Here is a 12,399-nt window from a genome sequence, read left to right as displayed (position 1 = left end):
TTCCCCTACTGTCTATGTCCCCTCTTATTCCAATATCCATTAATATTACAAATATGTCCAAACATATGCCCAACATTAATGTGGGTCCCACACATGGACACCTGCCCACATTTTGACATTTAATTTTTCTTAAAATAAGACGTGCAAATTGTGAACCACAATACCTCCATGGGAAAATGTCATCAGAATGTTGTAGAGATGCTTGATGTATACCACATGAATTGTATTTGTATTGATCGAATCACAAAGTGGACAACTTAAATTCAATGAACTGATTATGGGTATGGCCAGTTATACAATGACTGCTGCTTTGCACTGCTGTTGGTACGGTATGTTAGTAATATAGTGTAACACATGTCTACAGTACATGGGCTAAGGTGACTATCATGTACTTTTAAGGTTAGGCCAAAATCAGAAGAAATAGTTTCGCTCAAGGAGGATTTAAATGACGTGGACCACAGTTTAGAAAAGAGTAACAAAACAATTCTTTATTGGCAGGAAAGCCACTCTTAATACCGACACTGAATTAGCTCAGCTATATCTGGATTAATGATTTTCTCTATGTATCAAAACCCAGTAAATTCAACCTGGTATTTACCATTCAAAACCTCAGTTGTAACCAACAGCATAAACAAATTTACAACTCACAAAAATGTTGTTTAAAGTGCAAATGAAAAAGAAAAATATTGTTCAAAGTACAAATGAAATAATGGGCCCAAAATAATAAACAAACAAAGTCCAATAAAGTCCAAAAATAGTAAAATGTCCAATTTAGTCAGTGTCCACAGTTTTTGTATTAGTCCTTTAATGTATGGTAGTGCAATTGTTCATGTAATTGTTCATCTACCCGGGTAGTGTGATTTTTTTTTTTGAGTCTTGTCTGTATGGTGTGATAGATGCTTTCTCCAGATGCACTATGAGCTGTTCCGACGTCACACCCTCCACGCATGTATGCCGGTGTCCTGCTCCACGTTCCTCGGGTTTGGGCTCTGGCTCGCCATCAGAATCGTTTCATACACCAAAATAAAACCAACCTGCATAGAGCAGCAGTTTTATATCTATTGTTAATCTCTTTCTCTCTTTTTATACATTTATCTAAATCAACTGCACAGTATTTATTCTCTTTTTAAATCTCAAATCAATGAACTTGACTATTCACATTGACAATGTTTCATATACAGCTATAAAATGAATTTTTAACAGCCAACACACATAAAAGTGTGTAATATGAAATGTTTTTAACTGTTTTTTAGCTTTAACCACCGCATAGTGCACATAAAATATGAATTAAACCACATATCAATCATGTTTTAAAATGATTAACCGAATTACTGTCCCTCACTAACTCAAATGCACACAGCTGCACGTGTTTCAGCTCGCAAAACCAGCTTGGTTAGCTGTTTGGCATTAACTAGCATTTTAGCCATAGCACGAGGCAAATAGCAATATAGCTCGATTAGCACTGATAACTTCCACACAGAAATACAACATTAACCACATTCTCAACTCAAATACACACTCTTACATACCTCCGGTTGGTTTTAAACATTTTCTCAGAAACATATCGACACATACTAAGGAAATGAGTTAGCATTAGCCGTGGTCGGCATCCGCTAGCATGCTATGCTGAGCGCTAATTGTTGCTACTCACCGGAGTTTTTCCTCGACAAAACACAACAACACGGTAATGTCCGGTACTCCAAAAAAAAACCTCCTCACGGATTGTGGATACCTCACGGATCAATAACTCAAGACAAAATAAAGTTTTAACCACTTTTAGTCTAGCTATTAACATTAGCAAGCTCTCTTCTCGGCTAGTGTCTCTGTCCTCATCGGCATCAGTGAAGGAAAAAAACAAGCAGGGAATACGCACCCTGCTGGTGAAATAAAGGAACTACATCTACAAAACTCAATCAGACTGTAGCTCAACATAGTTGAACTAGAAATATTGGGGATTACAGTGTGTGTGTAACTAAAGGGTGTTACAATAGTGCACAATGTGATGTACCCCTTCTCTTATAGGATGGCTTCCTTAAGGGACCTGGTGAGCAGGAAGTACCTCCACCTAAGAAAACACCCCATGCTAAGTGGGGATGGAGACCAGGCCAAGGATGTGCTCTTCCTCTTCAATGGGATGGAGAGGATGAAACTGGACTTCAGAATTGGAGCCACAGAGCTTTGCAGTGATCCCAATGAGGTGCTGCCTCCAGGTGTTGTGGTGGTAAACTTGTTGAGGAAATACCTGCTGCCTGAGGTAAGGGAGGGTCCACCATCACTGCAATGTTATTACTCTTTCCTGTTCTGTTTGTCTATTTGTCGGGCCGCACAAAATTACTATAAGATTGGGGATCTGAAAAACAAAAAGAACATGTTAATTAAAATGGTAAAAGCTACGGATTCTCAAAACACACAGGTTATAACCTAGGGGTGGGGGGGGGGGGGGGGGAATTGATTCTTAGATGCATCGCAATGCGGACGTGGACGATTCTTAATCTATTCACAAAAGTCAAAAATCAATTAATTTTATTATATATTGTTCACGGAACGCAAAAGGCAGAACTCTGAAAAGCAGCGCCCGAACAGTATGTAGCGTTGCACATAACAGAGACATGGCTGAGAGAAATCCGACCGTCACCCGCTGCATTTACATGGATAATGTTTCATCATTCATGGCTGAAGTAAACACTAATACTGCTTTGTACATGTTGCGAAGTCCCAGACACACCAGGAACTAAACGGCGTCCTGTCTGAGTTTATAGCTTTACCCAGAGGGGGGGCGGTGAATCTCATTGGTCGCTATCAATAAACGACGTTGTGATTTTATTACAATACACGGATAAAGAGTATGCTGAAGTTACGACGATGAGTATAAAGTCTAAGCTAGGCTAACACCGTAGCGGCTACGTAAACACTGAACATAACGTCGTCTCGGCATAAATACGGCAGCGACCTTGTAGTTTGTTCCACGGACAGTCTCTGGTTTTATGGTTTTACTTGTTTGTTCTTCTCTGTATGAAACCACAGACCGCTACGCTGTGATGTGTTGAAATGCAGCTGCATTAATTATTGCATTGAAAGATTTTTATTTGTATAAAGGCTACAGTATACTGTTGTTCTCTCAGGGATATGCTCATCGTCTGTAACAGGAGGACTTAGTGTTCATAGGAAGTCATACTTGTGACAAAGAAAACCCTTTTCTTTCATAAAATATGAGAGAAGGTAATTAACCTGTTGATTTTCTTTACTGATTATCACAAAAGTAGGAAGTGACTAGCAAACTGAGTAACAAACTCAGATTTAATTTATTTTTCTTAAATCATGCATGGAAATGTTCACAAAAAAATTGTTGCATTGAGATGCAACGAGAATCCCTTTATAATCGAATCGTTGACCTTTGAATCATAATCGAATCATGAGGTGCAAAGAGATTCCCACCGCTATTATAACCTTCACTTAACTTGTGTCTTCTGCTCTCTCTCTCTCTGTGTGTGTGTGTGTGTGTGTGTGTGTGTGTGTGTGTTTTGAGACTCTCCACCACATTCACTGAAACATGATGTTTGCAGGTGACAGTTTGGCTTGTTTTCCTGCTACTAAGGCAACAGCACACTGTAAAGCACTGAAATAACAGTCCAACCAATGTAACTCAGGCAGCCTTTAACGATTCCCAGCCCTAATGACATGGCTCTGTTGTTGTACTGATGGAATAGTTTTTATTTTTTTAATAATTGACTCTGTGATCTATTATAGTACAGGTGATTCTCCCCATCTCTTATTCTTTACCTGGCTTTTATTAGGGGCCTGACTCTGTTCTTCAGAGAGAAGCTGTGTTCCTCTCCAAGCTAAATCAATGAGAATAGGCGTAACAAACTTAGGAGTTTGCAAAAGTGTCCTTTTTTTTTAATCCTTATTTATTACTAAAGTATGTGACTGTAAGCCGTGTGATTGGTGGTTATGGAAGTTTCCTGCTGTATGTTTCCCAGGCCAGCATCTTGGTTACCACCAGACTATCTGCCGTGGACCGTATCCCTCAGAAGTATGTGAGTCGCTGTGCACAGATTTGTGGCTTCAATGACCCAGACCGCCAGCGGGCCTACTTCAGCAGTCGCTTACTGAAGAGTGGAGAGACTTCACGTATCAATGAGGCCCATGCTCTTTTAGAGCTGCTTTACCTCAACCTTCAGAGAGAAAGCCAGCTGGCTACTGCCTGCTTCCTCCCCTCCTACTGCTGGCTTACATGTGCTACCTTACACTTCCTCCATTTTACTGATGCCAAGGCACCCATCCGCACACTGACTGGCATATACACCAGTTTCCTCAGGCTGAACTTTGGAGGTGAGGTGCTTGGCACAGGGACAGGGACAAATGTGCCCATTCAGGAGCACCAAAGTTCCCTGATGCTGTATGTAGTCCGTACCGTTGGGAAACTTGCGTTTGATGGTGTGACAAACAAACGCACATCATTCTCAGACAAGGAACTGGAGCAGTGGATAGGAGGTAAGACCAAGACGGATGAGGAGCTACATCAGCTGGCCATGTTTCGGACTGATGTGCTAGACTTCTTCTTGGCTCCCTGTGTAGAAAGTGGCAAGCATTTACCCAGTGAGAATGATGAGAAGTGGTATTCGTTTGCTGTCCCAGCCATGCAGGAGTACCTGGCTGCTCTCTACGTGGTTCTAGGAGAGAACAAATCAGCTCTGGAGAAGCTGACCAGGCAGGTGTCCGAGGCAATTGGTCCGGCCAGTGAGGACGTCAATGCCTTCGTCAACATAATTTCTAAGTTCATCCCCCTCCGAATATTCGCTGTATTCAACCTCCTTAAGCTTTTTCCAAAGTTCTATGAGAAAATCTGCAATTACAACAAAGGCAGCATTGCCAGAACCATTGCTGCTGAGATGTTCCGCACAGAGGATAGCTACAATGATGATGTCCTTGATCAGGTGGAGCAAAGCCTCCTAGGATTCCATGGCCCGCAGCCACGGCAGTACAGTGAGGGCCGGCCTTTTGAGCTCTACCCCATCTTCATGGGTGGACTGTTGCATTATAGTAACCGTGTCCTTCTCCAGCAACTTGGGTGCAGCATTCAGAGTACCACTGTGGCCCGGATCACACAGGTCCTGAGGAAGTATCTTGTCAGAGGTATGTTTCTTTCAGTTTTTTTTGTTGGAATCTAGGTTGCCTTCAAATATGACACATATACTGACTTCAATTTGGTATTAATGATTGTATTGTTAAATGCTGTGAATTCTGTTGCAGTTAACATAAAACATCTTGAATACCTTTTAGGTAAAAGTTAATGCACTTTCAGTGAATTCCTTGCAAGCATGTCTTGAACAGTTAACACTGACTAGAGTGACCCTCGGCATATTCAGAAATACACTCTATTGCCAAAAGTATTCGCTCACCTGCCTTGACTCGCATATGAACTTAAGTGACATCCCATTCTTATTCCATAGGGTTTAATATGACGTTGGTCCTTTGCAGCTATAACAGCTTCAACTCTTCTGGAAGGCTTTTCACAGGGTTTAGGAGTGTGTTTATGGGACTTTTTGACCATTCTTACTACACTGTGCGCAGCAAAGTTGAGCAGTACGAGCGAGTAGTCGACTAGATCAGACACACACAAGTTACATTACGTAAATGTTACGGGTCCCAGGATAGGGCACCGTAAGGCAGATATATGTCCTGTTAAGGAAAGCAGGTAAGACACAGTAAATGAGGACACGGTGCGTCTCATTCGTCTCCAGATTGCGTCTGATGAGACGGGGGAAGCCTCGCATTATTTACGGTCCCCGCAACAACTGGAGTGACACAAACGTTCTGCCCCACTGTCACACATTACACTCTGCTCTGATTATCCTGTAACCTGTTCCCTCATTAAATATAAACGAAAATACAAAAAAAATACATATACCAATTCAAATGGTTTATATTTGAATAACCTTCAGTGTTTCCCCTAGAATTTTTTTCAGGCCCGGTGGTACCCACCGAAAAAACCCTAAACAGACGAGACGCGTGGGATTTGTGTATTGGTGCAGTTGGATTAAGTCAGGTGGCACAGCAAGCAGTCTGCAATTCTGCAATTATTATATTTGCATTCAACATTTTTGTTCAACCAGAGTGTATTCAAGGTTTTCAAGGATTCAAGGAGAGAGTGACTTATTAAGGTGCCGCTTGATGGAAATGATCCAAAATTAGGGGCTGGAAAAATATGGCTGGAAAATGAGGAGCATCACATTAATAGCTACAGATACTGTAAAACACTAAAACGACATATGAGTGCATATATTGTCTTATTTTATCAAGTAAAATATAAGTTATAGGTTTACTCAACAGCCTAATAGTTCATAGAAATTCAGGTAGAAATAGGTTAACTCAGAGTTCCACAGCTTATCAAAAAACAAAGCTCATTTTATTAACATAGGCTGCCTAAGGGCGCAATCAGTAGCGTGCCTCGGCACGATTGCCATTTTTTTCCACCTTCAAAAAAAGTCCTCCCAGTGCGTACTGGATTCCGGCTGGCAGCGCCACTGGGTGTTGTTATATATTCACATTGAAATTCTGACATTGATTTGAGCCCCACCGTCGTATGAGTTAGCCCCACCGTAGTTGAACCAGAAAAAATACTCTGGCGCCGCCACTGGCTGCGCGGAGTCGCTCCTAATGTAAATGATTATTGATTTATGAATGAATTGATAGGTGGCTTATTTTTGGCATATTGATTTTTTTTTTTGGCCTGGCGGCAGGTCTCCTTGGCCTGGCGACCCGCCAGGCCTGTACAATGGTAGGGGAAACACTGACCTTCAAAGAGGGATGGAGATGGGGTCCAAATTATTTGACACATAAGTATTTAAAAATTATTTAAAAGTAACGCAATAGTTACTTTCCAAAGTAACTAGTTACTTTTAGAATTTGTAACTCAGTAACTACTTTAGTTACTTTTTTGGAAGAAGTAACTAGTACTTTAACTAGTTACTTTTTTAAAGTAACTTGCCCAACACTGGCCTCATCATCCGCTGACCCCGCTCCGTCATTTTACGCGGTCTACCACTTTTTGGCTGAGTTGCTGTCATTCCCAATCGTTTCCACTTTGTTCTAACACCTGATTTCAATTATTTGGATGTGTGAGAGAATACTTTTGGCAATATAGTGTAGCTTCATGTGTTCTCACAGGTATTTCTAACATGATTGTACTGGGCATAGTGAGTTGAGACAAGCTATATCTAAAAGAGTATGGGAGGATATGTGCCCCATGATTATTATATATTATATACCACAAATAATAGCATTTTGGTCGGGCCTTGCCTGGGCCAAGAGTGGAGGACTTTGATGCATTTTTGTCCGTTAAGTACACTTATTTTATTTTTGGCTTAGACAGAAAGCTATATGAATATTGAGAGTCTTTTATCTAATTTAATACTAGAGCTCAGCAAGCCACAACCGCCAGATGAGCTGATGGATCTACTGGTCCTCCTGTATGAGTTTCAGAACCCCAGACTAACTGCAGAGGTTCTCACCTCAATCAGAAGCATCAACCTCAGCAACATTCGTATGACGTCGCTGAAGTGCTTTGTACTGAGCTCTGTGCTCTCATGCACCCCTGCAAGGTAAAGTGTGGAATGTGGTTTTATTTGTGTTTTAAGTATTTGACTTTAGTCTATTTTTTCTGTATGATATTTTTATTTGTAAATTGCTTTTTATTTACAAAGCGGATCCATTACAGATTTGCAGCATTACTGCCTGATCCTAACTGGCTGAGTCTGAGTCTGAGCGTCTGTGTGATCCTTACTGGCTGAGTCTGAGCGTCTGTGTGATCCTTACTGGCTGAAGGTACGTGTCCACAGGGACGTTTTTAAACGCGAGTGGACGTGCCGCTTCCCAGTATTGCACGCTTGGTGGGCTGCCACTAGAGGATGATTGACATGTGCTCTCCTTCAAACAACCACTTCATGGCTGCACCTGATTGGATGAACGCTTTCACCGGTGGCCTGTCTGCTCCCGGATTTCAAATCCCAACATGGCGGCTCGTTTGGAAACTTTCTCTTATTTTACGAAAATAGTTCACCGAAATGTGTTTCTGAAAACATTTTAAGCGAGAAATAATCTATGCAGTTGCTGAATCTGTCTTTATTTTAGATCGACAAGATTCAGTTTAGAATATTTTCGCGAGCGTTCCCGAGGCGGCGAGTCGAGCCCGGTGCCTCTGATTAGCATAAAGTAGATTCAACTTTAACTTTATGCAAATGAGGAGCAGCCAACTCACGCACCATCTCTCAAAATTTCGCCACGACGCTACCAGAATGCATTGCACGGCTTTTCACATAGACAATGAATGGGAAACACCGCTGCCTGTGGACACGTACCTTGAGTCTGAGCGTCTGTGTGATCCTTACTGGTTGAGTCTGAGCGTCTGTCTGATCCTTACTGGCTGAGTCCGAGCGTCTGTCTGATCATTACTGGCTGAGTCTCAACATCTGTTTGATCCTTACTGGCTGAGTCTCAACATCTGTCTGATCCTTACTGGCTGAGTCTCAACATCTGTCTGATCCTTACTGGCTGAGTCTGAGCGTCTGTCTGAATAGCGACGACACCTTATTAGCATGCTGATGTTAGCATTTAGCTAAAATGATTCACTGTGTACTTCCCCAACCTTTGGATCGATTGTGATAAAGTCTGAGTCTTTGAGGCCATGTTTTTGTTCAGACAGACAAGTAGTTGTGCTTGTGTTAAATAGACTACTTGAAGACAGCAGCGGTGTACTTTTCTCAAAGTAATGTCTAAATAAATATGATAATTAATAAAAAGCAGATTAACTAGAAAAACACTCTGGTTTTATGTTTTGGGTTTGTATTTTTGTGGTGTGGGTAGGTAAAACAAGTGTTGTTAATTACACTAAGCAGCCTTGTAAAACCACTGCCATGAGATAGCATAGTGCAGCTTTAAATTGATTTGAACACATTATAGCAATATTAAAGTTTGTTAATGTATTTCTATAAATTCAACTAATGAGTATGTTAATGAGTATGATTTTTTTTGTGTTATGGTATCACCCTGTAGTTATCACCTTCAAAAGCTGGACCTGTCCTCCTGTCTCCTGACTTATGACATGCTTCAGATGCTGTTGCCTGCCTTCAGACACACACATAATCTCAAGTAAGGCAAAACCAATAACTGTTCTGTTGTGGTTTGCAGTGAGTTAGATGATGCTGAACATTTTGAATGTTCTACTACTCGGAAAATGTCAGTGTTAATTGAAGCATAACAAAGTAAATGCATGAAGGTCAAAAAGATCAGAATCCAGATGGTTAAAAATCAGAATCAAGATACTCTAAATTGCCTGTACTGAGTGTGAATGGTCTGTCTCTACATGTTGGCCCTGTGATAGACTAGCGTCCTGTCCAGGGTGTACCCTGCCTTCAATCAATGTCAGCTGGGATCGGCTCCAGCCCCCCGCGACCCTGAATACAGGATAAGCGGTAGACGATGGATGGATCCAACAGAGGCAAGAAAATCTGTGCTTGAGTCCCTCACGCAAATCGAAACCATAAAGAGCCACAAGAAAGTCAGTGAGCAATACCTGCACAGAGTAAGGCGAGTCCTGAAAAAGTCAGCTGAATGGAATGAATGGAAACAACAAGATCTGAGCATCAGATACCTCCAGGTATAATAACCTGGAAAGGCCAAAGAAAGAGATAGAAGCCACTGATATCAAGACAAGGAAGACATCCAGCTGTATGCTAGCTACCTTGAGGACAAGTGACCATCAGAGCCACTATCCAGGATGAAATAACCAAGCTCCAGGAGTACATCAGGAAGGGCAGCAGTGATGACCTTCTAAGTATATAAATATATTTATACAGTATATAATATATCAGACAGCAGAAACCAGAGGAGGAGGAAGAAGAGCGGAAACCATTATGGATGGACAATCACCTGTACCACAGATAGAAGAAGTGGTTGATAATCATCTAATCATGGCTGGTGCTGAACACAAGATCAATAGAGGCCAGGGTCTACCACACCAGACAGGACCCCAGGTGTAGGCCAGGGTCTACCACACCAGACAGGACCCCAGGTGTAGGCCAGGGTCTACCACACCAGACAGGACCCCGGAGAAGCAGGCTGCACAAAGATGCTCCTGAGACAGTCCAACACATAACAACTCTGTGCTGAGTATTAAGGTCAAAATGGAAGGTAACTCCAAATGTTGTTTAGAATGACCTAGCTAAGACCCTGTCAGACTTCCAGATCCAGACTGATAAACCGGTGATGGCTAATCAACCGGACATCGTGGTGGTGGACAAACAACAAGTGGAAAGTAAAGGCATCAATGGTGCCGGCGGTATCGGAGTACTCAGGGCTGTAACCCCCATACTTGGACAGTGGCTCCAGCAGATCAACATCCCAGATCTCTGTCCAGAAGAGCACATTCCTAGGAACAGCCAAGTTACTATGCAGAACCTTCTGTCTCCCAGGCCTCTGTGTGTGTGTGTGTGTGTGTGTCTATTTAAATATACTTATAAAGCACTCAGTACTGCTGCTTTTAAATGCATTTTATTGACTTTGGATGACTCTCATGCCCTTTTAGCATGTGTACGCTGTGTTTGTGTGATATGTGTCAGCATGTTTCAGTTGTCCTCAGTCTACAGTTTAACAGCCTGGGTCCTGAGTCCTGCATCCTCCTGAGAGATCTGCTGCTAGACCCCAAGAGTTCCATTAGATCTCTACAGTAAGACTACTACTAAAGATACTTTAATTCATAGCGTGATGTGTCTTTTAGCCTGTGTCCAAAGGAATTCTCATGTTTCTTTGAATTTGGAATCTCAATCAAATGTCAATTAATTGTACACAGTATGTTCTCAGAGATTGACTGCAACATTAAACATGACGGCAATTAGAGAATAACAGTTTTATATTGTTCCTGGAGCCTGTGATTTATCAGCGAGTGACTACAGGGCAAATTTATTCCATCAGCGGGATGTATTCATGTATGTATTATTTTAACAAACATATGGGTTTCCAGACAACTGGAGGATCCTCCTCTCCTCCAGAGCTACATTGTAACTTACTTCAGGGTTTTACATGTTTTAATATCATGAGAGGTTTCAGCGTGCAGGTGGGGTGAGGCAGAGCAATGTCACTGGGAAAAAACAGACAAAAAAAAGATATAGTTCAAGGGAGAATTGATTTCTCAAAACAAAAGCGTCTTAAAACATAAAACACACACCTGTCTCCTTGTGATGCCACAGCGACATTCTCAGCTGGTAAGCTCAACTCAGCACACATACTGAATGTGCACAATATATCTTGATGCTGTGACACCAAAGTCTATCAGTGTTGAGATTCTCCTCCTGCCATCACTGACGTTGCTGAGTCAGAGGAAACAAATGTTGTCTCCTGGGTCTGTGGTCCCCAGAGGTCTACAATAGTAGCTCACATTAGTCCAGAGACCAGACCAGACTATGTGGAGACACCAGAGACTGTCTGTGGTCCAAACAACAAGGTCTCTGCTGTATTTATGTCTAGATGACCTTATTTGGAGTATTGATGGAGCAGTTATAGTTTTAGCATAGCCTAGTACCCATCAACCAGACTCCTTTCAGATAACAAGCATTTTAAAAGCAGTTAGCTTGTGGTCTTGAAGACAGGCCTAACAAAGCATGACTTCACACTTTTTACTGATCACCATCATTATGGTTATGGTTATTTCAGCATCCTTTTCATCTCGTTATTGATATTAAATGTCGCTAAATAGTTTATTTTTGGGTTCCCGACGTGTGTCTCGCTAGATCCAGTGAATCCAGCTTGGTGAAATCCACCGAACAAATCTGGATGTTGTTGTTTCCCAACTTATCTGGGACTTTACAACTTTACAACATAATAGTGGTTATTTCAGCCATGACTGATGAAACCCTGTAGATGTGTGAGTAATGTGTGTGAACGTACTTTTTTATGAAAACTGACTTTTTTACATCTTTATTGCATGTACAGTGTCCAAGTAGAAGACCAGCAATGTTTAAAGGGATAGTTCGGAATTTTGGACATAAGACCTATTTTCCAAGTGAGCCGGTGTGTTCGAGACATCTGGAGACGTTTTCAAGAAATTTCATTCAGTTCTTCTAGTTGCCGAGTTCGCTTATGCTATGGCTAGCGCAAGTCAACGGTTCTTAGCTAGACGGGCATTAAACCAGTCTTGCCCTCTCCACAATGCACCCGAGGCAAATCAATTAAAACACTAGACTGTCGATGTACATATCTGTGTGGGATTCCCTCCGGTAAATAGACACATGAACACCGACGAATAGTCGGGCCTCGTGCCCTCAGAGCTGGGTGAAAAGCCCTTGGAGCTCACTCAAACACCGGGCAGCCCACGGCCACGCAAAGCCACAATTACGCACCGCG

At 41.9% G+C, this 12,399-nt stretch overlaps 1 protein-coding gene across 2 annotated transcripts in view; it reads left to right on the top strand.

Annotated features, from left to right (window-relative positions):
• nlrx1 (NLR family member X1) overlaps positions 1-12,399 on the top strand; it is a gene marked incomplete at its 3' end in the record, with an annotated part of 33,843 nt that overhangs the window by 19,316 nt on the left and 2,128 nt on the right. The window contains exons 5-9 of one of the 2 annotated variants that reach the window (XM_084019932.1): positions 2,023-2,254; positions 3,981-5,136; positions 7,421-7,604; positions 9,055-9,150; positions 10,640-10,726. In XM_084019932.1, the coding sequence (XP_083876058.1) occupies positions 2,023-2,254; positions 3,981-5,136; positions 7,421-7,604; positions 9,055-9,150; positions 10,640-10,726 (1,755 nt within the window). The remainder of the gene's footprint in view (positions 1-2,022; positions 2,255-3,980; positions 5,137-7,420; positions 7,605-9,054; positions 9,151-10,639; positions 10,727-12,399) is intronic. The other variant, XM_084019933.1, reaches the window with a different exon arrangement.

The sequence above is a fragment of the Eutrigla gurnardus genome (genome assembly GCF_963514095.1).
Source record: "Eutrigla gurnardus genome assembly, chromosome: 10".
NCBI lineage: Eukaryota > Metazoa > Chordata > Actinopteri > Perciformes > Triglidae > Eutrigla > Eutrigla gurnardus.
The sequence above is the reverse complement of the archived record's forward strand: the minus strand, read 5'-3'. Positions and strand labels throughout refer to the sequence as shown.